At 44.6% G+C, this 26,786-nt stretch overlaps 1 protein-coding gene across 1 annotated transcript; it reads right to left on the reverse strand.

Moving 5' to 3' along the window:
- Positions 1 to 1,277: 1,277 nt before the first annotated feature.
- On the reverse strand, positions 1,278 to 26,311 carry COPB2 (COPI coat complex subunit beta 2). The gene is made up of 22 exons (XM_073581312.1): positions 26,163 to 26,311; positions 24,082 to 24,219; positions 23,897 to 23,983; positions 22,172 to 22,298; positions 21,000 to 21,148; positions 20,758 to 20,904; positions 20,566 to 20,665; positions 19,987 to 20,129; positions 19,679 to 19,878; positions 19,470 to 19,580; positions 14,957 to 15,045; positions 13,295 to 13,401; positions 13,052 to 13,195; positions 12,652 to 12,782; positions 10,980 to 11,187; positions 10,795 to 10,905; positions 9,063 to 9,277; positions 8,851 to 8,943; positions 7,618 to 7,798; positions 7,457 to 7,525; positions 2,791 to 2,916; positions 1,278 to 1,604 (listed from the first exon to the last, which is right to left on the reverse strand). The coding sequence occupies exons 1-22, from the start codon at positions 26,163 to 26,165 to the stop codon at positions 1,512 to 1,514; spliced, it is 2,772 nt and encodes a 923-aa protein (XP_073437413.1). The 5' UTR covers positions 26,166 to 26,311; the 3' UTR covers positions 1,278 to 1,511.
- Positions 26,312 to 26,786: the final 475 nt, after the last annotated feature.

Consider the following 26,786-nt stretch of genomic DNA (forward strand, 5'->3'; position numbering starts at 1 on the left):
ATGGTCACAGCGCTCTTCCCTGCACACTGACCACTTACTACTCTCCCGTACAAGTCACTGTGGCTTCATGGTCTGTAATGTAAAAAACCCTCTATTTCTAGTGTCCAGTTGTAAGTTTAGTGAAATTCACTGTAGGAAGTATTTTTTTTCTCTTCTGGTGACTCTTGCGTGAAGGTCATAATTTGTGCAGGTGTCTCTTAACTCTAAAGTCTGCTAAATCTTTCTGAAGGTCTTTTGCAGTAAAGCAGGGGTTCTGATTTGCCTCTCTAGCAATGCTACGAGCAGCTGTTACTGAAATCTTACTTGGTCTTCCAGACTTTATATTGACCTCCACTGTTCCTGGTAGCTGCCATTTCTTAATTACATTTCGAACTGAGAAAAAGGCAACTTGAAATTGCTTTATCTTCTTACAGCCTTCTCCTGCTTTGTGGGCCTCCACCATTTTCCTTTTCAGAGCGATAGGCAGCTGCTTAGAAGAACTCATGGCTGCTGTTTTTTTTGGCACAAGATTAGAGGAGACTGGGTTTTTATAAAGCTGTGAAATTTGCATCACCTGGCCTTTCCTAATAATGATAGCGAACAAGCCATAACCCTAACGGGCAAATTAAGGTCTGAAATCTTGGTTAACGTTATCTGAGCACACAAATCTCCAAGGGTGCTCAAAATTTTGCATTGGCCCATTTTAATATGTAAAAAGTTAGAATATATTTCTGTTTTGCCTAAAATACAAAGGAAATGTGTCATCTTTAATTTTAGGCCTTTTAGAGATCATTTCATCTTCAAGAACAATAATTTTGACCAGGGGTACCCAAACTTTTACATGCCACCTTAGGTGAAGGATAGAAGCTGTGCTGATGCACAAAACCAAGTGAAAAAAGCAGCACCGTGGATACATATGAACATCACATCCAGCCTCTATTACCAGGAGAGACACTCGTATAGAAGAAAAATCTGAGACTGTCAGGGTGTTGGAAAACAAAGGCATTGAGACTGCAGACACGCGTAATAAATTTGCACTAAAGGAAACCTCTACCATGTAAAAATCATCTATAGCATTTTAAACTACCACAAACAATGGTTAAGGTCATTTTGATAAGACAAAATGATGTATGCTATAAATAAGTAAGGATCAAACAGCAAAAAGTCTCCCCCTCTAGTCTCTGTATCAGATCCCAATGTAGATACATACTATACATGCAATATACCAATCAGACATATGTGAACCTTTTATAGATTGGAAATAATTTCATGACTGGAAAATGATAAGTCGTTGTAGACAGGGTCGCAATAACTTTTATTGAGTTAATGCACAAAAATCAAAGGTTTACGTTTTGTCAAAATAGTAGAGAAGAATTAATAAGGAAATGTACAAGGAAGGCCCTGCTGCTACACCGATGGACTGTGTCTAGAGATGAAGAAGCATAATGATCAAACACATCCCAAGTGCAGTTTGGCCAAAAAACTGGAAAAAGCCATTTTGGTCACTTAAATTAAAATTCTGTGAATACATTTTAGTCAGAGAGCTCATCATCCAGGTTTATGTCTGTTGTGTCAATGTCGTCTAATTCCATGTTGTCCAGATCCTCTTCTAAGTCCAGGAAAGCCTAAGAAAATAAAATCAGCTCAGTTTGTATGACAACCCGACAGCCCTGGCGCTGCAGTGCACTGCCCTTCACATCAGGTGACAGCCCAGGCGCTGCAGTCCACTGCCCTTCACATCAGGTGACAGCCCTGGCGCTGCAGTCCACTGCCCTTCACATCAGGTGACAGCCCTGGCGCTGCAGCCCACTGCCCATCACATCAGGTGACAGCCCTGGCGCTGCAGCCCACTGCCCATCACATCAGGTGACAGCCCTGGCGCTGCAGCCCACTGCCCATCACATCAGGTGACAGCCCTGGCGCTGCAGCCCACTGCCCATCACATCAGGTGACAGCCCTGGCGCTGCAGCCCACTGCCCTTCACATCAGGTGACAGCCCTGGCGCTGCAGCCCACTGCCCTTCACATCAGGTGACAGCCCTGGCGCTGCAGTCCACTGCCCATCACATCAGGTGACAGACCTGGCGCTGCAGTTCACTGCCCTTCACATCAGGTGACAGTCCTGGCGCTGCAGTCCACTGCCCATCACATCAGATGACAGCCCTGGCGCTGCAGTCCACTGCCCTTCACATCAGGTGACAACCCTGGCGCTGCAGTGCACTGCCCCTCACATCAGGTGACTGCCCTGGCGCTGCAATCTACTGCTCTTCAGCCCTGGCGCTGCAGTCCACTGCCCTTCACATCAGGTGACAGCCCTGGTGCTGCAGTCTACTGCCCTTCACATCAGGTAACAGCCCTGGTGCTGCAGTCTACTGCCCTTCACATCAGGCGACAGCCCTGGTGCTGCAGTCCACTGCCCTTCACATCAGGCGACAGCCCTGGTGCTGCAGTCCACTGCCCTTCACATCAGGTAACAGCCCTGGTGCTGCAGTCCACTGCCCTTCACATCAGGTAACAGCCCTGGCGCTGCAGTCCACTGCCCTTCACATCAGGCGACAGCCCTGGTGCTGCAGTCCACTGCCCTTCACATCAGGCGACAGCCCTGGTGCTGCAGTCTACTGCCCTTCACATCAGGTAACAGCCCTGGCGCTGCAGTCCACTGCCCTTCACATCAGGTGACAGCCCTGGCGCTGCAGTCCACTGCCCTTCACATCAGGTGACAGCCCTGGCGCTGCAGTCCACTGCCCTTCACATCAGGTGACAGCCCTGGCGCTGTAGTCCACTGCCCTTCACGTTAGGTAACAGCACCTACCTTCTCTTCTGGGGTTTTGGATGCAGGTGGTTGTGTCTCTGGCACGGGGCTAGGTGATTTTGGTGCTGGCACTGTGGGTAGAGGTGTTGCTACTGGGGATGTTGCTTCGCTTTTTTTCTCCTCTTCCTACAACAACAATAACATTACAACATTCATATCAGTATTACAACAGCTGAGGAATCTTTGAGGAGCCCTATGCTTTAAAGCTGCATATTTTTGCAAAAGGGGAAGCAACTTTTTCCTCCACCATCACCACTCCTTTTAACTACGCTATTGTATTTGAGAAAGACAAAAACTACCAGAAAAGATGGGAAACAGGGTCTGACATTTCATATTTTAGACTCAGATTGCTTCAACAAGGTCAATGTTTACGTGGGAGACAAAGGAGAGGGAGACAAGTGAATATCATTTTTTGGGTATCTAGATGCAAGTTCACAGCACAGGGCTGAACAGACAGCAAGTTATGAGCATTGCCTCAGGCCATGTGCACACGCTGCGGATTCACCAGCGTTTTTTTCTCTGCGGATCCGCAGGTAAAATGACCTGCGGTTTATCTGCGGATTATTGGCCAGCGGATTTCCCCTGCGGTTTGACACCTGGACAATGGAATAGGTGGCAAACCACAGCGGAATCCGCAGAAAGAATTGATATGTCAATTCTTTCTGCGGATTCAAAACTGCAGCTTTTCCGCAGTGAAAAAACCGCAGCATGTGCACTGCGGATTGTAAATCCCATAGACTTACATTGTACTGTACACTGTCTGCAGAACTGCTGCGGTTCCGCAGAGGCCAGATCCGCAGCATAATCCGCAGCGTATGCACATACCCTTAGAAATATCATTCTGAAATAAGTGTCCCTATATCATTCTCAGGTACCGCAATCACCTGCAGCACATACCTACACACTGGTAGCGTGTTATGACATTGGCTCTGGCATGTCTTCGAGTACGAGATGTGAAGGGAATCGATCATGTCCCCAAACGCTATTAACCAGAAGATAAAGGGATAATCTGCAGGTTAAGTACAACCGCTTTACTGAGAGTGCAGCTAACGGGAAGAAATGAACTCTATTCCTCCCAGGAGCTGCTGGCTTGTAATCAGAGTGGTGCGTGGAGGGGCTACAGCATTGTGAGTGGCAGCAGTCAGCAAGTCCCGGCACTTTGACAGCTCGTTCTGTACAATTGCAGTGCACAGCCGGCTGTCCAGTGTCAATGTGCTCTTACAGCCTCCGCTCACTGTACTGAGCAGTCACCATAACCTCTCTGGTGCGCCTTGATGACAAAGCCGGAGGCTGCTAGGAGGAATAAAGTTCATTATCTCCAGCTAGCTGCATCAGTACAGAAATGTAACCATGTCAATCTCCAGATTAACCCTACATTTGCCAATTGATGGCGTTTGGCAACATGACAGGTAAAAAGGAACAATGACCCCTCTCCCTCACAACACTGTTCATTAGTTTGTTTTAGCAACATGCAGAAAATGATGCAGAGTCTTGCAGAAACCCTACGCCAACAAAGACCCCATGTAGATTAGATAACTGATGGCTAAACAATTGTTACCACCCACTTTAACAGATACAGAAATCATCTTTACTATGTGCCGCTGCTTATTTGAGTATCCCCCTGAAACAAAGGGCAAAGCAGCTTTCCTCCAAAAGCAAGAAAGCGCTCATGTGAGCACAAACCAGACAGGGGGTACAATAGCATACAGGTCACCAGCTGCCCATGACAGGTGTATGTACCTGCTGGCTTTTATAGAAAAATATAGAACTAGGCTGCCAAAGTCTGAATAAAAGGTTTTGCATATATAGGACCACCGCTCTATTCATGTCTATAGGAGGAGTGGTGAACTCCCAGCTCCGATACTGAACGATGTGATGCTCAGGTATGCACACTTCCGCTCCATTCATGTCGATGGGAAAAGTAGGGGGCAGCTCCCAGCTCCGATACTGAACGATGCAATGTTCAGATAATATTATACATTTTTATGGCGCAATTATTCCATGGCCCTTTACATGTGAAAGGGGCAAATATAGACAAGTACAATAAACATGAGCAACACAAGGCACACACAAGTACAGAGGGAGAGAGGACCCTGCCCGCGAGGGCTCACAGTCTACAAGGGATGTACAATAGGAGAGGTAGAGCTGGTCGTGCGGCAGTTCAATAGACTGAGGATTACTGCAGATTGTAGGCTTGTCGGAAGAGGTGGGTCTTCAGGTTCTTTTTGAAGGTTTCCGTTGTTGGTGAGAGTCATGTGTTGGGGTAGAGAGTTCCAGAGTATGGGAGAAGCACAGGAGAAGTCTTGCATGCGGTTGTGTGAAGAAGAGATAAGAGGGGAGTAGAGAAGGAGATCTTGAGAGGATCGAAGCTTGCGTGCAGGTAAGTACCGGGAGACCATGTCACAGATGTATGGAGGAGACAGGTTGTGGATGGCTTTGTATGTCATAGCTAGGGTTTTGAACTAGAGTCTCTGGACAACAGGAAGCCAGTGAAGGGCTTGGCATAGAGGAGTGGCTGGGGAATAATGGGGAGATAGGTGGATTAGTCGGGCAGCAGAGTGTAAGATGGATTGGAGTAGTGCCAGAGTGCTAGAGGGGAGGCCAGAGAGTAGGAGGTTGCAGCAGTCGAGGCGGGAGATAAGGGCGTGCACTAGTGTTTTTGTGGTTTCATGGACAAGGAACGGATCCGGGAAATATTTTTGAATTTGAGTCGGCAGGAGGAGGCAAAGGCTTGGATATGTGGCTTGAAAAAGAGGGCAGAGTCAAGGATGCGAGTCTGGGGAAAGTGAGCACACACTGACATTGATGGATAGGTATGGTGGAAGAGTAGAGTGAGATGGGGGAAAGATGATGAATTCTGTTTTGTCCATGTTCAGTTTTAGAAAGCAAGCAGAAAAGAAAGCTGAAATAGCAGACATACATTGTAGATTTTGGTCAGTAAGGAGGTGAGGTCAGGTCCAGATAGGTAGATCTGCGTGTCATCGGCGTAGAGAGCTGTCCCAGGCTAAATGTGTAGATGGGGAAGAGTAGGGGTCCTAGAACTGAGCTTTGGGGAACACCGACAGGCAGGGGGCGAAGTTGAGGAGGTGGTGTTCAGTCTGTTAGATATGATGAGATCCAGGATAGGGTCAAGCCTGTGATGCTGAGAGATGAGAGAATCTGTAGCAGAAGGGAATGGTCCACAGTGTCTAAGGCAGAAGACAGGTCCAGGAGGAGGAAAGAGTAGTGTCACTTGCTCTTGGTGGTTAGTAGGACGTTGGTGACTTTAGTTAGGGCAGTTTCGGTTGAGTGATGCGGTCGGAAGACAGATTGTAACCAGTCAAGGATGGAGCAGTGCGAGGACAGTTCAAGATGGACATGCTGTTCCAGTAGTTTTGAGGCGTAAGGGAGAAGAGATATCGGGCGATAGGTAGACACAGAGGATGGGTCAAAGGAGGGCCTTTTGAGGATGGGTGTGATCGAGGCATGTTTGAAGGATGAGGGGAAGACACCATTTGTAAGTGAGAGGTGTTGTTAGGGTTGGGATGAAGACTGTGGCGAGGTTAGGGATGAGGTGGGATGGGTGCGGGTCAAGCGCGCAAGTGGTGAGGTGTGATCTTGACAGGAGGGTGGAGAGCTGATCTTCTGTCATGGTGGAGAAGCTGGTTTTGGAGGAACAGGGCTGAGCAGCTAAGTGGAGCATTGGGGGCTGCGGGCCAAAGCTTTCTCTGATCGAATCGAGCTTCTGCTTAAACAAAGAGGCAAAGTTTTCAACAGAACTGAGAGGAGAGGGAGGAGGTGCTGGGGGACAGAGTAGAGAATTGAAAGTGTTGAAAAGCTGTTTAGGGTTGTGAGAGAGGGAGGATATGAGAAGTTTGTTATGCGGCAGTGAGCGTGGATTTGAAATTGGTGAGGGACTGCTTATATGCGATAAAGTGCTAAACACATCCGCTCCATTCATGAGTGGAGGGCGGCTCCCAGCTCCAATACGGAATGGTGCGATGTTCAGGTATGCACACATCCGCTCAATTCATGTCTATAGGAGGAGTGGAGAGCGGCTCCCAGCTCCGATACTGAATGGTGCGATGTTCACGTATGCACACATCCTCTCAATTCATATCTATAGGAGGACTGGAGGGCAGCTGATACTGAATGGTGCGATTTTCACGTATGCACACATCCGCTCAATTCATGTCTATAGGAGGAGTGGGGTGCGGCTCCCAGCTCCAATACTGAATGGTGCGATGTTCAGGTATGCACACATCCGCTCCATTCATGTCTATGAGATGAGCAGGGGGCAGTTCTCGACTCCGATACTGAATGATGTGGTGTTCAGGTTATGCACACATCCGCTCCATTCATGTCTATGAGAGGAGCAGGGGGCGGCTCTTGGCTCCGATACCGAATGATGCGGTGTTCATGTATGCGCACATCCGCTCCATTCATGCCTATGGGAGGAGTGTTGGGCTTACATTGAGCGAGGCCATGCCCATCTAGTCAGATTGTGACCTGGACTATGTATACTTGTGGTCACATGACTGCCATTCCTGTCACTGACACCGGAGAGTCCTGACAGAGAGCAGTGGGCACAATGTGAGGATTCACAAGTCTACAGTCACATAAACGTTAATGTTGAACAAGCTTCATTCATTCATACGTAAGAGACGAATTATGGAGCAGAACTCACCGCTATGGCGGCCTCTTCAGAGGGTTCAAATCCCTTTGCTTCTTCCAAGACATTTCTCTCTTCATTTGACTGCAAAATGGAGATGACTGTCAGCCTTTACTACATTATCCTTCGATTGTGCAACCTTTCACAGAAATGACAAGCAGTGTACAGGTACTCACAGTGACATGGCGATACTCGCTGCCAGGGCGCAGCATGGTGTCTTTCTGCTTCAGAAACTGCTCGCCCAAAAAGGCCTCCTTCAATCCAGGAAACAAATTCTCATACTCGGTGGGGTCAGCCAAAGAATCTGCAGCCTTCTGGTTGATTTTGGATAGACTTTCCTTCCATAGCTTCACCACCCTAGTAATACAAATTAAAGCTAAAATAATCACCTATTACACATGCCAGACTGTGCACTGGAAAGTAAGATCCTGGAGATATAACATTCATGGGAAAAAATATGTCAGAATTTTACTAGATTTTAAGCCCATATGTGCTACCACAGAATAGTTAAATATTAAAGGGAATCTGTCACCCTTTTTTTCGGCTTGCAGCTGCCGGCATAGACATCGGGGGCTTATCTACAGCATTCTGTAATGCTGTAGATAAGCCTCCGATGTAACCTGAAAGAGAAGAAAAACGCGTTATATTATACTCACCGGGGTGGGCGGTCCGGTCCAGTGGGCGTTGCGGTCCGGTCCGACACCTCCCTTCTTCATGCGATGACGTCCTCTTCTCCCGTCCTGTAATGGCTGCGGCGCAAGCGCACTGCTCTGCCCTATTGAGGGCAGAGTAGAATTCTGCAGTGCGCAGGACCTCTCCTGACGCCTGCAGGACTCTGCTCTGCCCTCAACAGGGCAGAGCAGTGCGCTTGCGCCGCAGCCATTACAGGACGGGAGAAGAGGACGTCATCGCATGAAGGGAGGAGTCGGACCGGACCGCAACGCCCACCGGACCGGACCGCCCACCCCGGTGAGTATAATATAACGTGTTTTTCTTCTCTTTCAGGTTACATCGGAGGCTTAGGCCTGTTTCACACTTCCGTTTTTGTGTCCGCCAAACGGATCCGTTTCCGTTTTTTTGACGGAAACTGATGCAAACGGATCCGTTTTTAAAAAAACGGATCCGTTTTTTTGACGGATCCACGGTAACCACTAATGGAAGTCTATGGGACAAAAAAACGGATCCTGCAAAAAAATGGCGGATCCGTTTTTTTACGGAAACCAACGGATTTTGACGGATTTGAAAAAACGGAAGTGTGAAACAGGCCTTATCTACAGCATTACAGAATGCTGTAGATAAGCCCTCAATGTCTATGCCGGCAGCCGCAAGCCGAAAAAAAGGGTGACAGATTCCCTTTAATGTCTATACTAGGAGAAAAATCCCATAAAATAAAAACTCAGCATTTCTACCTGGACACCTGGCTTGGCAGGTATGTTCGTGCCAGGAAGGCCGCCTCGGGCAGGCGACCAGTGGAAATCAGTAGCTCCAGGCAAGTGTCTATTCTGAAAATGGAAAAGTAATGAATGTGACAACTCGGCCTTATGCAAATCAAATTCTCCAACACAAAACAAAGGAAAAGTCTAATAACTAACAAGGGCAGGGTTATTCTAAAGGCACTTACTTCCCCAATAAAAAGTAGCTCAAGAAAGCCACGTTGTTCTTGCCATCTCGGTCTGCCCCCTCTGCCAGCTTGTTCACCATGGAAGCATTTCCTGAAGACGTAGCTAACAGTAACAGACCTCCATAGTCCTGAGCGTTGTGCAGACACTCTTGGGCCAGACCAAACTGGCATTTGCTGATGGCCAATTCAGCTAGCTGCTTCCACTTCTGTTCAGACTACAGACAGAAAAAAAGAAATAGGGAAAATTGCTGTCAGCATCAATTACCAAAGAGAATATAGATTAGCTGAAAACCCACCCAGAAAACAACAGTTCCACCAGGCAGCTGTCTATAGCAGTAATCTCTCCAATGGAGCAGGAAACATTGAACACTTACTACATCTCTCACCTATGTAAGGGCAAACTTGGAAATGCGTAACCCATTCCCGCTTCAGGACAGCACCTGCCTATACAGCAGGCTCTGATCGCTGCTGTTTCACCACTTCAATCTATCACCGTGCCATTTAACTGTGGCGCAACACTGGTGGGGTATTGGGCCATCATCACCTTCCCAGTGGAGATTGTGATTCTTGCTGTATACTTAAGTTTTCAAATTAAATGATTGCATGTTAAAGTCCCCAAAGGTGGAAATAACAAAATAAGTAAAAATGTTTTTAAAAATATTAAAAAAAGATAGAAACATAAAAATGTGAATCACCTTTTTTTTTTACCCAATTCAGAAATAAAAAATATTGGATATTTTTGCATCTGCAAAGTCTGGTCTGTTGAAATATAAAATGATTTAACCATCCCAAAAATGAAATGCAAACTGTTCAAAATTTTGTATGTGCTCCAAAATGGTATTAGTAAAAACTGCAACTTTGCATGTAAAAAGAATTTTTTATCCAGCTCCACAGACGGAAAAAATTGAAAAGTTACGGGTCTCAGAAAGTGGCAACATACGAGTACCAGTTTTTTTAATCAACTTAGAAAAATTAAAAAAAAAATTTGTATCACTAGAATTTTACTGACCTGGAGAATCATGCTGGTAACCGTACAATAAATAATTTAAAAATAAAACCCCAAAAGAATGGCAAAAGTGCATTTTATCCTTTTTCACGATTTCATCTTACTTGGAATTTGTTCTCAACTTTCAGTACATCAGATGATAAAATCAATGGTGACATTTAAAACTACAACTCGTCCTGCAAAGAAATAAACCCTCATGTGGCTATATCAGTGGAAAAACAATAAAAAGGGAAAAATCAACCCACGAAAATAAAAATTGGCTGTGTCCTTGAAAGGTTAAGGGGTTGTCCAAGATAAGAATAACATGGTTGCTTTTTTGCAAGATCAGCACCACACGTCAAAAAGACAGCGACAATAGCACACTGTCGATAGATCAGTACATGCTTTTGAAAGAAAGCACACTTTTTTTAAGTTTGGGACAAGTTGGGCTGTGATACTGGGGCATATGCACAGGCCTTTTTGCCATCAGTAGTCTGTAATGTCATATTTCTCCTGTAAGATTGATATGTGCAGCTGCCCCAGCCTCCACCACCGACAGCAGGTGACTTGCACAAGGTCTTCATTTATGGATTCAGTTGTCCAGTGTACAAAGTAAGAATCTTGCAGAACACAAACATAATGTAGTATGGATGTGATGAGGATGATGGCGTACGGGAATCCAAGTATAAGGCGTGAGAATCGAGTGCCTACATATCGTACAGAATCTGACAAGACCCAGCACCTTACCTCTGCTTCTACTGCCAGCTGATAGGCAATTTTGAGTTCTCCCAGCTGCAGTGCCAGCTCAAAGCGATGCTCCGGATCTGTGGAGACCGCCAGCGCTTGTTGTTTGAAGCCCTACAATCAAATCGCTATATTGTTACACTGAATGCCATCACTTACAAGGTCAGAGCTTAGACAACTGTCCTTACTTGCTTCTCCAGAAAATGGGCGACACGTGTCCTCTGCTCTTTAGGGATGGTCGGGATTACTTTGTCTGCCATGCTGAAGTCTCTCCTCATTACAGCGGTCTGATACTCCAGAACGGACACCAGCAGAGAGTAGCTGACAATGTTCAGCTCTTTGTCTCCCAGGTACAGGCGATTATCTTTAGGTATGTACCCCAGCAAGTACATGGTTCTACATAGGGGAGAATGCAAGAGAGTGGGCACGGAGAAGTCACAAGCAGGCACTGAGCGTGCAGTGATCTCCTAGGCTAGCTAATGGGCGATGAGCCAAAGTGTTCACCTGACCAACTAAATTAGACAACGAACCAAACCATTGTGATATATTTTATTTATTATTCCAGGTACAGCTGGGTGATGGATCCAAGACTGGCCTAGCCTAAAATAAAACAATTACACTCAAGGAATCACTGCACAACTGTCTAGTATAAGGGAACCCCAGTCAGCTCCTCAGCCCTCCTAATCTGCCACCGTAACTGTATATAAGCCTATTCCTGGATTATAGAAGATTCTTTAAGTGCCATAATTTTTTAGACTTAAAAATAAAAGTAAGCTATAAATCTGCTTTTTGGAAATAAAATTTGCCGAGACTAGTCCAGCTTTAGATTGTAATCACGCCCAGGTGAACATGACAATGACCACTACACAGGCAACGTCACCATCAGGGTTCTGCAACATTTCCTGCATGAAGCCGGGTGCCAGCTCCCTAGCTTGAAGAAGCTAAACATCATATTATATAGCACTCTCCACTTACAATTGCTCATTTTGCCTTTCTACCCAGCCAATTCTCTTCTTTTCCATTATGTCTATGGCATCATGTGTTTAATAACTCTCTAGCTGAATCCTTCTAAGCTCTATGTAGAAATAGGAAGTCTCCTTTCTCTATATGAGTCACTGCAAAAGTCCTTGACAGGAGATGGAGGCCACAGCTGGGTCAGGAGTGGAAGAGGGAGATAATAAATGCAGGGAAAAGACTCCCTGTTTCTACAGAGAGTAGAGAAAAGAAGAATTTACAGGGTATAAAGGCAAAGTGAGCAATTGTAAGTACACAGTGCTATATAATATAATAATAGCAATATGTTAAGAGCATAAAACTATGACGGGAGTGCTTTTTTAATCAGCATGGCTCGGCAGGTATTATTGATGCCAACACTGCAGTGAGGCAGGATCTGTGTCACTATTGCTTCTCTGGGCATGAACAGTTTCTATGACGCCGGAGACATAAACCCAGCTTCATTGCACATGGCCAGGAAGGCAGAACGTCATGTTTACGCGTGAGAATTGCAACGCTTCATGGTAATGTCGCTTCTGAAGTGGATGTTGTGCATCCCATGTGCGATTACAAGATCCAAGGCCAGATTAGTCCAGGCTAGTTTTTACACCATGACTCAAATTTGCAACTTGATTTTTCAGACTTAGAAATAAGTGTATGGCATATAGAGGACCTTTTTAGAATCCAGGAATGAGACTTATATAAAGTTATGGTGGTGTTTAGTCAGGGCTGGGGAACATACAGGTTCCTTTTAAGTACGGTAGGTTAACATTTTATTTTGTAACATGGGAACCTATGGATGTCATAGGCCTCTGTATGCCGTACATCAAATGCCGTAACTATGCACCAACATAAGTTATCACTCACCTGTCCAAATGTGCAATGGTAACAATTTCTCCACCTACATAATAGTTGAGTCTGTTTACGGTGCTGGTGTAGATAAAACAGTCTCCAACCCAGAGGCCGGTTTTCACGATCTCCTGAATTTCACCGAGCACCTAAAAGGTAAAAAAAAAAAAAAAAAAATCAGAGAATTGTAGCCTTATTGATCAGCAAACTAAGAACTACCTGTCTAAATGGTGGTGATGTGCCCCTTCCTAAAAGCTACCAGGACTGCGCTTTCGGGTCCATCTGATGTGTTGCTTGTCCATCATGCGGACAGGAAGGCGGAGGATACTGCTTAGCAAGGTGTCAGCCATGGTAAAGGTAATACGTCTAGGGTTTTTTTTTTGTTCTATGCCACAATAAACTATTAATCTCCACTTACCTCAAAAGCATCTTCGATGCCATCCTCAGAAACGCCTTCATGAGTTTCCTGGGCAGTGGCTACTTTCTCGGAGAGGTATTTAAGGATAAAGAAGGATTCTTCTGTAGCAATACACACCAGCTCTCCGGAGTCTGACCAGAAAATCTGCCAATGAGAATAGTCAAAGGGTAAGACGTAATCGATGCTGCAAATGATAAACTCAGCAATATCCACATTAAAGTGTCACAGTCATAAAAACCTCACATGTTTTGGCTGAATTTCTATCCTCCGGATGAGCTCTGTGTTCTCCCAGTCATAGAAGGCCAAACCGTTTACAGATCGCACACCAAGTAAAAATCCTCCATAGATACCTGAAATTACAGGGGGGACATTTGAGCAGGACAAATGGTTTCTGCTACTGAACTGTTCATTATAAAACACTGTCCGGCCTGGTAAATCTCACAGACAGGATGAACCCAATAGTTTACCATATGTATCACTTCTGTAAACTCTTTATTTGGTTTAAAGCAAACTTTCCTCTAATTTTAGCATGGTCACATCATGGAATAGTGGCTGCAGAGCCAAATAAACCATTTTAATTTTTTCCTCTCAGTTATGGAGACATTAACTTGTAAAATTTATAAGCAAATGTTCACTAAGACTAAAAGGGCATCTGCAGAGAATCATCTCTTTAGGCAGGAACAAACATGCCCCCAGGGAAGATTAAAACAGATTTTCTGTATGAGAGACATGCATTTACCGCCCTGCTCCCCGTACTCATCTCACAGCTCAATACTACTGTGACTAAAAGCGATTGAGGTGAGCAGAGCTGTGTCACTACAAACATCTGTGTATCTCTCAAGTGGGTAGTAGAGGAGGGCTGCGAAAGGAGGGCTGCGAGAGGAGGGCTGCGAGAGGAGGGCTGCGAGAGGAGGGCTGCGAGAGGAGGGCTGCGAGAGGAGGGCTGCGAGAGGAGGGCTGCGAGAGGAGGGCTGCGAGAGGAGGGCTGCATGGCACCTCCTGCTTACGATTAGTCAATGTCATGCAGAGAAAAAAGTACATGTCCCCAGAAACAAATCTCTGCTGATGCCCCATTGTTTTAGCAAAAACAAGTAAATAAACCTGACTAGCGAATATCTCCACAATGGAGATGAGAAATGTTAAAAAAACAAAAAAAAAACAAACCTAATACTGGTTCCCCTTGAAAGACTTTTTTTTTTTTTTTTTTTTAAAGTTATCCAGTACCTCTACCTCTTACAGAGACAGACATCAGTAGTACATCTCTGCACCTGCTGCAGTACTGAGGGGCTGTATAACCACTTTAATACTGATGGCACATCTTACAGATGAAGGAGATTCTGATTCCCAGCACGCCCATCGATCAGTTGATTACAAAAGTGTGATGGCACCCTGTCGAGCTCCAAATCCCCTATATTGTTTACTAGACATAGTCTTCCATATACTTGGTACTGCAGCTCAGTCATATTTAAATGAATTAAAATGAGCTACAATACCAAATCACATCCACTGCAAAACGTGCAGAACTGTGCCTGGTAAAACATAAAGGTGGAGCTCACTGGGGCAACATGGTGCTTTCCAACAGCTGATCAGCAGGTGAGTTGGTAGTCGGACCCTTACCAATCTGATATTGATGGCCTATCCATAAACAAGACTTGGTGAAAATGTGGCTGATCAATCAGGTAGACAGCGTAAAATATTCAAGTATCTTCAGACAGAAACTTACAACCTGACAGATCAAGTAAGACACCAGAAGTATACAGTGACAGATGACACTTTTGGAAGACAGCAGTCTTCCATCAACCATTGCAAACAACTGATTGTTAACCGCTCACTTGTGTAAAAGTGAGGCACAAAATTACACATAATGAACATAAAGGTCCATACGTAACATGTCCCATAACTAACCTTCTGCACCAAAATCCGGCTTGAAACTCTTCTTTTCTTTGAAGTTTTTGAAAATCTTCACTAAACTGCTGCTTTCCCGGATGGCGTACCTTCAGGTAAGACAAGAAGCATAACTAGGAGACTCACATGAAACAGAATGACATTACATGGGTTGTCTGGTGAAAATAAATTATCACCTATCCCCAGGATTGGCAATAGCTTATTGATCAGGGGGTGCCCTACCCCTGGGAACTGCACCCACCAGTAAATTGGGGAATTATCACCAACGGTGAATTAATGATGGCAAAACAGGTCGGGTACCTGAGCACTGCTCCATTTATTCTTTATTAGGCTGCCAAAAAAGCAAAGTATGGCAGTCAGCAGCCCCACAGGGAATGAATGGAGCGGAGATAGAGCAGGCCACTCCATATTAATGGGATAAAAGTTCTGGTAACTGGTACAGGTTAAGGGCTGGAAGACCCCCCCCCTCCCCCCGATAACAAATCCTATGGGTAGGTGGTAACAGGTTTTAATAAAACAACCCCTTTAATACCTATAGTCCTATGCTGATAATTACATTTAGGATTACATCCACAGATCTCATCTATGCCTTACTTCAATAAATATTAACCCCTGCATGATATTTGACATAAGTTTACATGATGGTCGGAAGAGGTTCCAGCAAAATTATGTAGATTTACGCCATGGCAGGAGCTGTGCCCGCACGATTGTCGCTGAGAGCTTTGGTAAACGTTATAGTCAAGCCCCGGCTGTCACGACCAACAGTGGTGCAGGCACTTCCCCAGGGCCATTTAACCATCTAAATACCGTGATCGATATGCACCCCCAAAATCATCAAAGGGACCTAATTGTTGTCATTACGATCTCAGGGTCTGCCAGCCACGGTGACCAGTTTAGACTAAGCCCAGAGAGCCAGATAAATTTATGGGGTCCATGTCTCCAGAAGCACGAGCTGGGCAGTTTGCAATTTTCACTTGGCAACATCCACTGCTGCTTGTTTCTGGAAAACACCCACAGAGTCAAAATCATCACTACACCTGTGGATAAATTCCCAAAGGAGTATAATTTCCAAATTGGGGTCACTTGAGGGGGGATTTTGCTTTTCTGTCACTTAGGGGCTCTGTATATGGAGTCCGTAAACTGGTAACAATTTGTTTTTCTTCACTGCCCAAATGGTATAAAATTCTGTGACATAACTGTGGTGTCAATATGATCAAGAGGTGTAGTTTGTAACATGGGGTCACTTATGGGGGATTTCTGCTGTTTTGGCACCTCAGGGGCTCTGCCAACATGCCATGGCACCAAGTCATAAGAGTAAAGTCTGCACTGTATTATTATTAGACGCTCTCTTCTGAGCTTTGCACTGTGCCTCAAAAGTAGTTCCCAATTACATGTAGAAGAAATTGAACAACAAACTGATGTCTATTTATTCCGATTAGCCTTTATAAAAATTAAAAACTTGGGGCTAAAACAAAATTTTAGTGGTAAAAATGTAATTTATTCTTTCTCCACCGCTCAGTGGTATAAAATTTTGTGAAGCACATGTGGTGTCAATACGATCACTGCGCCCCCTAGATGAATTCATTGGGACATGTAGTTTGTTAAATAAGGTCACTTATGGAGGGTTCTCCTGTTCTGGCACCTCAGGGGCTCTGCCAATGTGACATGGCACCCTCAAACCAGTTCAGCAAAATCTGAACTCCAATATGGCACTTCTTCCCTTCTGAGCTTTGCATTATGCCTCAAAAGTAGCTTTCCCCAACATATGGGGTATTTGACGAACTCAGGAGAAATTGCACAACAAATTGTACTGTTCATTTTCTCACATTATTCCTTTTGTAAAATTAAAACTTGGGACAAAACAATGCCTCAACAATATTAGTGGGGGGGGGGGGAATAGTAATTTTCCATAGACTCAGCCAAATGTTATACAATTCTGTGATTTGCCTGAAGGTTAAACATGCTCACTACACCCCTAGATGAATTCCTCAAGAGGTGTAGTTTCCAAAATGGGGTCACTAGAGGGGATTTCTGCTGTTTTGAGAGGTCGTTTTTTCAAATGTGATATGGCATCCGCAATCTATTCAAGCCAAAATTGTGCTCCAGAATTCAGTTGGCCCTCCTTCCCTGCCGAGCTCTGCAGTGCGCCCAAACAGTAGTTCCCCCCCCCCCCACGAGATTTTGGTGTCCTCAGGAAAAATTGCACAACAAACTGTATGGTCCATTGTCTTCTGTTACCCTTGTGAAAATGCAAACACTGAGGGCAAAATCAACATTTGCTTCTGGGGAAAAAAATATTTTTTTTATAAAATTCTGTAAAGCACCTGTGGGTTGAAGGTGCTCACCACACAGCTAGAAAAGATCCTTGGGGGGTGTAGTTTCCAAAATTAGTTTTGTACATTTTGTTGGAAAAATGAGAAATCACTGGTCAACTTTTAACTCTTCTAACTTCCAAACAAACAAAAAAAAAGTTTCAAAAATGCCGCTTATGTGGAGTAGACATGTGGGAAATGTTATTTATTAAAGAGAACCGGTCACCAGGTGTGACGGATATGAGATCAGACCATTCTGTATATTTGCCCTCAACCCTAACTGTAAGAGAAGGAGGACAGCAATTATAAGGGTGTGTGCACACTCTGCGGATTGTACTGCGGAATTTTCCGCGCGGATTTGTCAAAAACCGCTGGTAAATCCGCAGGTCAAAAGACCTGCGGTTTATCTGCAGTTTTTCTGCGGTTTAGCCTGCAGTTTTCCCCTGCGGTTTGACACCTGCCATGGAGCAGGTGCCAAACCGCAGCGGAATCCGCACAAAGAATTGACATGCTGTGGATATGAAACCGCAGAAAAACCGCGCGGAAAATTCCGCACTGTGGTTTTCATTTTACATTGATTTTAATGGTACTGGACCAAAACCGTTGCGGATCCGCAGCAGAATCCGCAGCATGTGCACACACCCTAAGAAGAAGGGAGGCAGTGGGCCAAGAACATCGACACTCCCTGGGACCGCCCCATAGGCAAGTATAATAAAATTGTTTTCCTTCTCTTCCAGGTTGGTTTGGGGCCATATATACAGCATTATAGAATGCCATGAAAGACTCATGGGAGCCACAATATATGCTCACCTATACATCTAATTATAAAGTAGCTAATCTATATAGATCATATTCTAGGACTGTTGGAAAAAAACTGGGAAAAATCGCTATTCAATTATACCACAAACAAAGACACAAACAATCAAATATCACATATAAGTTTCAACATTTTTATGACAAAGGCTTCCTGGTCGAAACACGCATCGGGGAGGGCGCACTGCCTTTCATGCCAGGTCACTATTGCGAACCAGGTAAATGATTGAATACTTGTTACCGTATATAATGTCTTGCTTAATAGGTCTATGCAATGGTTTTTTTACAGACTCCTTTAGGCCATATGGGATAGTGCAATATCTACTGGTAACACTTTGACCATACTTATGGTAGTACGATCAGACATATACTTAGATAATTGTGCGAGTGCACCCTATTTTTTGCACGTGCATGTTTCATCCTTTTTCCCCCCTTGTTTCCCAGTACTTTGGTTATGTCCAATAAAACTTTTGTATTTTACTTATATGGGATATTTGATAGTTTGTGTTTGGGTCTTTGTTGGTAGCATTATAGAATGTTGTATATCAGCTCTGAAAGGCAGCGCCGCATCGCATATCGGCCAAACCTGGTGACAGGTTACCTTTAACTATTTTGTGTGATACAACCAACATATTATTCGGATTACAGGGTGCACTGTTTTTCCCAAAATTTACAGTGGGGCAATGCCAGCGGTAAGCAGAGTCCCTGCACTCCCCATTGATTTCCTGGCGGTGGGCATCAGGAAAATGGGAGACGAGATCTTAATCTGCACATGCGCCGATTCTGGTGGCCATTTACTCGAAGCCCATCGCCGGGAAATCAATGGGGAGTGCGGGGGACTCCACTCACTGCCGACATTTCCTGAAAGCCCAGAGCCCACAGCCTCGCACCGCCGAAACACCACCTTCCCCCCCAGAATTTCCCCACTCCTGCCATTACCAGCTTCTTGCAACAGCAAATCTTCCTCCTGTGAAAAAGCTCCACCGCTGCTCCCTTGGTAAGCTACCATAAATTTGGACTATAAGACGCACCACCATTTAATTAAAAAAAAAAAAAAATGTTTTCCTATTTTCCTCCCCAAAATTTTGGGTGCGTGTTAAGGTCTGGTGAGTCTTATGGTCTGCAAAATACGGAATCTGGTTTAAGGATATAATAAATATAAGTCTGAAAATTGTGAAATTTCAATATTTTCACAGATAAACGAAAAAAATACAGAACTAAATTTACCACTAATATGAAGTACAACTCAACTCAAAAACAACTCAATCACTGGGATATGAAGAAACATTCCAGAGTTATTACCTCAAAGTGACACTGGTCAGAATTGTAAAGTTTGGCCTGGTCAGGAATGTGAAAACAGTTTTGGGGGTGAAGTGGTTAAGACTTACTCAGATGAGTCATGAGCCCATGCAAATTCCTGTGCAGACCCAAAGCTCTTGTTTCTTAGGGCCATGGCAGTGTAAATGATGTATTCTCCATCGCCACACACGACTACGAACCTGGGAGACATTGGAAATAAATGTGCTTACTGACAACCACACATTGACTGTAGCCTCCACAGATGAAGCCTTGCCCCCTATTGCACCCACACACCTACCTCCCATTAGGGTTATGTTGGATGGTCTGGGGATATATTTCACAGCTGCCCATGTCCTTCACAGCTAGTGGAAGCCTCTCTCCATCTTTAATCTCTGTCTCACCCATGGCTTTCAGATTAGCTTGCTGCACTTCAGAGTGCCTGGCCCAGATTATTTTTCCATTTGCATCCATGGACATTGCTGGCTCTTCACGACCCAACTACAGAGATAAGGCGACAGAACAATGGCACAAGCCAAAAGTGGGAACAAAGGCTGATTGTTCAGATAATTATATGGAGCAGTTGGCAGAACTAACAATAGACCTCACCTTGACAATGATGCTGCCCTCATCGTACCCTAGAGCTACATTATTGGAGCCACGAAGACCAGACACACACCACACTCGCTCCATGCCATAGTTCAGGGTACTCTCCAGACGGTAGGTGCTAGAATGCCAGATCCTCACAGTCCCTAGAGAAGAATGGAGGTTGTGAAAAGGAAAACTAAAAACGCTCTCTAAATCTGCATCATGTCGTAAATGGGCCTATACTTGTTAAGATGAGCTGTATTATATTGCCCAGTTTCTCCTTACAGTGCCCATACACCATAGATTGTGGCTTGCTGAACTATCTTGGTTTTGAGTTGAAATTAGAAGACTTCTTATATAAAGACTTTTATTATTAAATCCAGCAATTTCTCAGTCACTGTGGTCTCCTGCACAGGATAGGGAGATCAGTACAGTGGCCAAAGGGGTTGGTACTAGCTTTCCACAAAATTTACCAGTGCATAACAATTTACATGGCATTCAGGGTGAGAAAAGTGAAGCGACACGACTCCATGGAACTGTGACATTCCAGAAACAAAATAAATACACCCAACAGGAAAGAAGATTTTAAGGAACATGTACCATCTTCTGAACCAGTGATGATAATGGGAAGCTCGGGGTGGAAGCTGACACAGGAGACGTTCTGAGCGTGACCCTCCAGAGTCTGGACACAAGTTTTGTTCTGAATACGAGAAAATACAATAATACATCTTTACATGGAATAATAGACTAAAAGTCTAACACGTCGCTTACTAGCATGCTCGTTTTACTAACCTGGTAGTCCCAGATCTTGACAAGTCTGTCATCAGCTCCAGAGATTAGGTAGGGTTTGTCACCTCCGCTGTAATAGTCTATGCAGTTCACCCCTTTCTCGTGTCCCTCCAGTGTGAAGTTGGGGGAGGAGGACCCGAGCTGCCATACCTGCACAACAGAGAGATTAATATAGATGATACATTAAAATCCATAAAGACCATAAGTCACCTGGACCATATATACCAGGCGCAGGTATACTCTACCTTAATGGTGCGATCTAGAGAGGCACTGGCAAACTGGTTGTTATCCTTGGGGTTAATGACGATCTGCATGACGTAATGTGTGTGGCCTTCAAACACCTGGGAGCAGGACCACTTCTTATCCCAGTCCCACAGCTTGATCAGCATGTCATCTTCAAGAAACAGAGGGAACATTGGGCTACATTTCCCATGTAAGAGCACTTTGTGTTATTCTAACACATAGCACGAGTCTTACACAGAAGTACGGCAATTATCTGTCGATACAAACACCGGTCCTCTATTACGCCACGTTCTACTCGCATTGCCATTTTTCACTTTAGCTCTACCCATCACCTGTCTTCATTTTCTCCTCCAGTGATAGATATAGGTTATAGGTTCTTCTCACTATACAAATGTTTACGTTTACTTAGTAGGTCTATGAGAATGTCCAGAGCCCAAATCCACTTATTCCCCAACCTGCAAATTAAGCCTGCAGTAACCTCAGCATGACAATGTTTTGCCAATTTAATTGTGTGGCTTCGGGTGGGATTACATACATCAGTTGTGTCTGGCAAGTTGATTCATACCTGCATTGGACACAATTAATGACAAAGTTGTGCACTTGGTTCACTAGTCCGGTGTCCAGAGACAGTTAATAAAACGCTGCACTCAATGTTATTTTTTATACAGCGCTCAGACCAAGAAACAACTGGGAATGGTCCTATAAAAATCCATTACATCAATTCCTTCAGGCAACAGCTCACGCAAATCAACTACCGAAATGGTGGGGAAAAACCAATTGCTGGCTGGGTCCATATATCCTGCCACACAGATATACCAGAAGACTCACATGCAAGAACCTTCAAGCCAAAATGACCTCACCTAGATTCCTTAATTTTCACCCCAGGCTTTCCAATCATTGACTGTGGCCCCCACTAGAAATAATAGGCTTTTCTGATATATATTATCCTGCTGAAGTGGGTTTTATGACTTGCAGACAACCTGTAGACCACCATAAACAGAACTCAGCCGTTTGGTTACAGGTCTACGGCCGCCCATCAGGAATTTAATGTTCCTCCAATTGCTTTTCATTAGGATTGGAGCACAAGGAATACTAATCCTAATGAAAGTATATTAGGTCATTTAGCTTCCCAGCTATATATACCCACACAAATACTATCAGCTCAAAGTCTTACCACTGCTGGTCAGTATGAAAGGCTGGGTGGGGTGCACGGCAATGCAGCGGATGTAGTCAGAGTGGGCCTCGAACATGTGGACTCTCTCCAGGGTGTTGTAGTTGAAGACTCGGATCTGCATGTCATCCTTAGAAGAGAATACAGATCCATTGGATCAATGATTCCATAATTAAAGAGAATCTGTCAGCAGGGTTTAACATACTATAGGGGTAGAGACCTTGATACCCACAAGGTGATACTTACTGGGCTGTGTTTTTCTATTTTAATACAATCAGTAGATTATAGTTACAGGACTAGGTGCCTCCTGGTGCATCCACCCCCCCCAAATTAGCAACTTTCTGTCACTATACAGTGTGCACACAAGGCAGTGGTGTGCGCGGGGCTATATCGGGCTCAACATTCTGAGCTCTGCAGCAGAAAAACTGTGATTCTAGCATATTCGCTGCACATGGCTGGAATCAGAATATCTGCCCCTACATCATGCTGCTGTCAGATTACACAGCAAAAAATCTGCTCAAAGATGTAAAACAATCATCTACCTAGATACGGGGCCAATATGCTAAGGGGCCAATTAGTCTGTTTGTACTCATATTTCATACAATGACTGATTCTAAAAATGGTTGTCAGGTTTTAAGATCGGTGCCAGTAATATGGATGAGTTCAACAGTGACCGTCTCTGTCCATTTACTTTTATCCTGATTTTAACACATGCTCTGTAGAGTTCTGATCTGTGGAGTCTCAGCTGTTAGATCCCAGCAAATCACAAAGTTTTCCCTGTCCTGACTGGTCTCATTCAGAAAAACATAATTTTTGATCTGTGTTCAAAAGGGACATGAATGGGCTGCTTCAGATGAATATTTTTCTATACTGACTGAGTGCTCATGTGCAAAAGGAGAGCACGCCCTAGTCTGTATGTTTTTTTTGGAAGACACTCACCCACTGTACTCAACTTGATAAAAGAAAGCCTTCCATCCTGGCACCATCTGTATGGCTTTTATTTATAACACAACCATTGCTAATGTTCCATTATTATTTATTTATATAACAGCATTAATTCCATGGTGCTGTACATGAGGTACATAGGTAATGACTTGGGCCTGTTATTTTTTATATTCTGCATGGAAAAGACAGAAATGTGGATGACAAACAGGTGACTTTACACAGGCTCAACCCGGCCTTACATAGAGGGAAGTGAACACTAAAGTAGAGCATTTAAGCGTCAGCTGATGGATGTGTAGGAAGAGAAGAGAGAAGAGGACTTCTTACTGGGGGTATAAGACACAAGTCATGCCTGCATCACACACATAGCATAAGGTAACACGTAGAAATAAAGGTACTCCGAAATTAAGCTTGGAGAATATTTCACGTAAAAAAATGAAGGGGTTTTCTAGCTTTTATTAAAAAAAATAATAAATCCACTTAATGATAATAATGCGTTAATATTAATCACTGTTGTAGGGTTTTTCTGCTCTTAGACCCTTACACCCTATTTATTTACCCTCACATTGGATCAAATTATATATATATATTTACCAGAGAGGGGCTGCCTGGTAATTACACCATACATGTGTATATCTCATACCGTAATTAATGCTACAGTACAGTAACCTCTCAATTCAATTAAATGGGAATCAGGGAATCTTAAAGAGTCGTTACTGTCAGCAACCAAGTGTCAGAAAACCCACTGCATGGATCCCTGTAGGAAGACGCATAGTTTATACTTACTGCTCCGGTGACGACCCAGTTTTTCCTTGCCACAAACTTTGCTGCTCTGACTGGTAGATCACATACTTCAAAGGTTTTCACCAGGGTCTGGAAGAATAACAGGTTTTTATGGACAAGAAAACAAGGTGCATCCCCTGTATTTAGATATTAGCTGCATTTACCTAGTCCTGTGTATAGTGCATTACCTGTGTCTCGTGATTCCATACACACACGCTGCCATTGTACAGACTGGCCAGCATCCATGGCTCTGTCGGGTGCAGGTCGACGCTCTTTACTCGGTCGGACCGAGCTGTCAGCTTCCTCTTGATGTCAAGTCGCAGAGGCTGCAGATGACAGATTAGGCTGGGATGACCATCAACATATAAGTAACCTGCATAAAGCATTACTACACCGGACACCTCTGTCACTAAGGAAAGAGGTTGCCCTCCCTCTGCACAATGAATAGGTGGCATCATTAGTAGGTATCTGCACACATGGTGGATTTGTCCTCATATCATAAGGTTTGTGCGATTTGGGTCATTTATGGCACAACTATATGCCAATAAGTGCAAATCCCACCGCTGGATCCTGCATATCCCCCTTCAGAACACTAGCCGCGAGGCGACTGCACATCCCCAGCTTTCTCCAGCCATGCAGTTCCCTCCCATACAAATGAATGGAGACAGATGCTGATGCAGAACGACTTCTCCGTTTCCAGGCGCAGGTTCAGTGCGGCCCAGGTCTGGATGCAGATGTGGACCCACGTCTGTGGGACATTTAAGTCACATCTTGTGGGATATCTAGGGCACTTCTGGATATGCCATAAATGTCCAAGATAAAAATAACTCTTTAACCCCTTAGTGAGAGCCAATTTGGTACTTAATGACTGGACCAATTTTTACAATTCTGACCACTGTTAAGAGATGAGCAAATTTGATGGGGTCAGGGCTTTTTCGGCAAGCTATAGCGCTTAGCGAGTAAGCTGCAGAGGGAAGTCGGCTTTCTGGATCGCGCCGGCTGATCAGCAGGCTCTCCAGGTATGTGTCGTGACAGTCACACAATCGCGACACATGCAGCTGCGGAGTCGAACAGCTGATCAGCCAACACGATCCAGGTATCCGGGTTCCCTCTGCAGCTTATTTGGTAAGCGATATAGCTTGCCGAAAAAGCCCTGACCCGATCAAATTCGCTCATCTCTATCATGTGTTATATGTTCATCTGTGTGTGACTGCGCCCTTATTAAGAGAAGAAAAAATCATAACCCCACAATTGTTTTTTCGGTCACCATTTCCCCCCATAAAAGGTAATAAAAATTACTGAAACACCATACTTTCCCCAAACTGGTATCAACAAAACCTTCAGCCTTCAATCAGCTCAACTGATGGAAAAACAACAATACAAGTCTCAGAAAATAGAGACAAAAAAAAAATACCTTCTGAAAATTTTTTCACTAAAAAAACAAATAAATCTGTCCAAATCCTGCATTACTAGAATCGCACTGGCGTCAGACAGCCATATAAAATTGTACCATGTATCAAATAGTGTAAAAATGAAAACCCAAAAATCAGTGGCAGAATTGCGTTTCTTTATCATTTCATCCCACTCGGAATTTTTTTCCCAACTTTCTGATACATTTTATGGCAAATTGAATGGTGTCAATCAAAACTAGAACTCACAAAAAAAAACGTCCTCATATGGCTAAGTGGGCAGATTGATAAAAAAAAAGCAGTGTCCGGTTCTACTTTGTTCTGATTTTGGTTCTAAAAGGAACAATTATAGAGAACTCCCCCCGCAGACGCCGCTGTGGCCTCCGTCTCCTGTGTGGTCAGACGTGGACGTGTGAACACGGCTCTAGTTAGCTGACAACCAGCAGAATCCAGGAGTCCGTGTGGTTCCTCTCCGGGTTGTCACACGCTGTATTGCACGGCGCCAGTGCCACCCAATATGGCTGCCATAATAGTGCTGGCTGGGGTTGTCGCCACTCGCCCCACCGATGCGGAGGACAGATGGCACATAATGGGGCACAGCCAGGCCTCACCAGCAGATGTGCCACTCAGGATCTGGGAAAGCTGGGTGACAACCACTGTAACATCTGCAATGGCCAGAGTTGTCAGCCAGCTCTCTACAACCAGACACACAAATCACCACACTGGGGGACTAGAAGTCCCAGCATGCTGCAGCACACGATTATTGCCATCTGATGTCACCCGTGCGAGTCCCATCCGTCCACAGCTACTCGGGACACACAACCGAGCAGCTCCCGTTCACAGCTCCGGGCTCCACTCACCATGTCTCCGGTTCCCTCTGGTCTCTCTCCCTCTGACTGACGTGGAGCTTCCGGGACTGATGGCAAATCTCGCGAGATTCCAAACGTTTCCACTTCCGGTTGCTGAGATCAGCCCCGTTGGCGTTGCACCGCCATCTTGTGGTTGGCAGTGTGAAGAGATTGTATGACGTGGCTACGGTGCACGTTCCGGGCAGCCATGCTGCGACTGGCATAGTGATGGTTTATCCGACCTTTAGCCAGTCATACTAATATTAGGACAATCATTGCATTCATGGTTCTCGAACTATCAGAAAAGATTATCATGCACTTCTGTCTTTGTATTTGCAGCGTTCACTGCGCCATGTAAATGAGCGGAGCGTGTGTTCTGCAGGTCTCATTACGCCGATACTGAACACGGACGCTCTCCTCTATTTTTAGTATTTAAAAAAGTCAGAATTAAAAAAAAAAATCCTTAGCCCATAACCGGTATTTCTCCGTCGTTTTTTCTCTTACAAGCTGTAGTTATTGGTACCGTTTTGCGGTGCACACAACTTTTGATTGCTTAAGGTGCGGTGACTGAGTAATTCTGGGATTTTCTGGGATTTTTTTCTTTATATTGTTTATTGTACAAGAATTTTGGTGAAG

This window comes from Dendrobates tinctorius, unplaced genomic scaffold (assembly GCF_039654945.1).
Source record: "Dendrobates tinctorius isolate UK_male_01 unplaced genomic scaffold, ASM3965494v1 ptg000069l, whole genome shotgun sequence".
Taxonomy (NCBI): domain Eukaryota; kingdom Metazoa; phylum Chordata; class Amphibia; order Anura; family Dendrobatidae; genus Dendrobates; species Dendrobates tinctorius.

Coding starts and splice junctions, on each gene's coding strand:
- COPB2 (XM_073581312.1), bottom strand. Junction 22,299..23,896: donor ACTGGGTCGTCACCGGAGCA/GTAAGTATAAAC, acceptor TTCTCTTCTAAG/GATGACATGCAGATCCGAGT. Junction 19,879..19,986: donor AGGGCAGCATCATTGTCAAG/GTGAGGTCTATT, acceptor TTATCTCTGTAG/TTGGGTCGTGAAGAGCCAGC.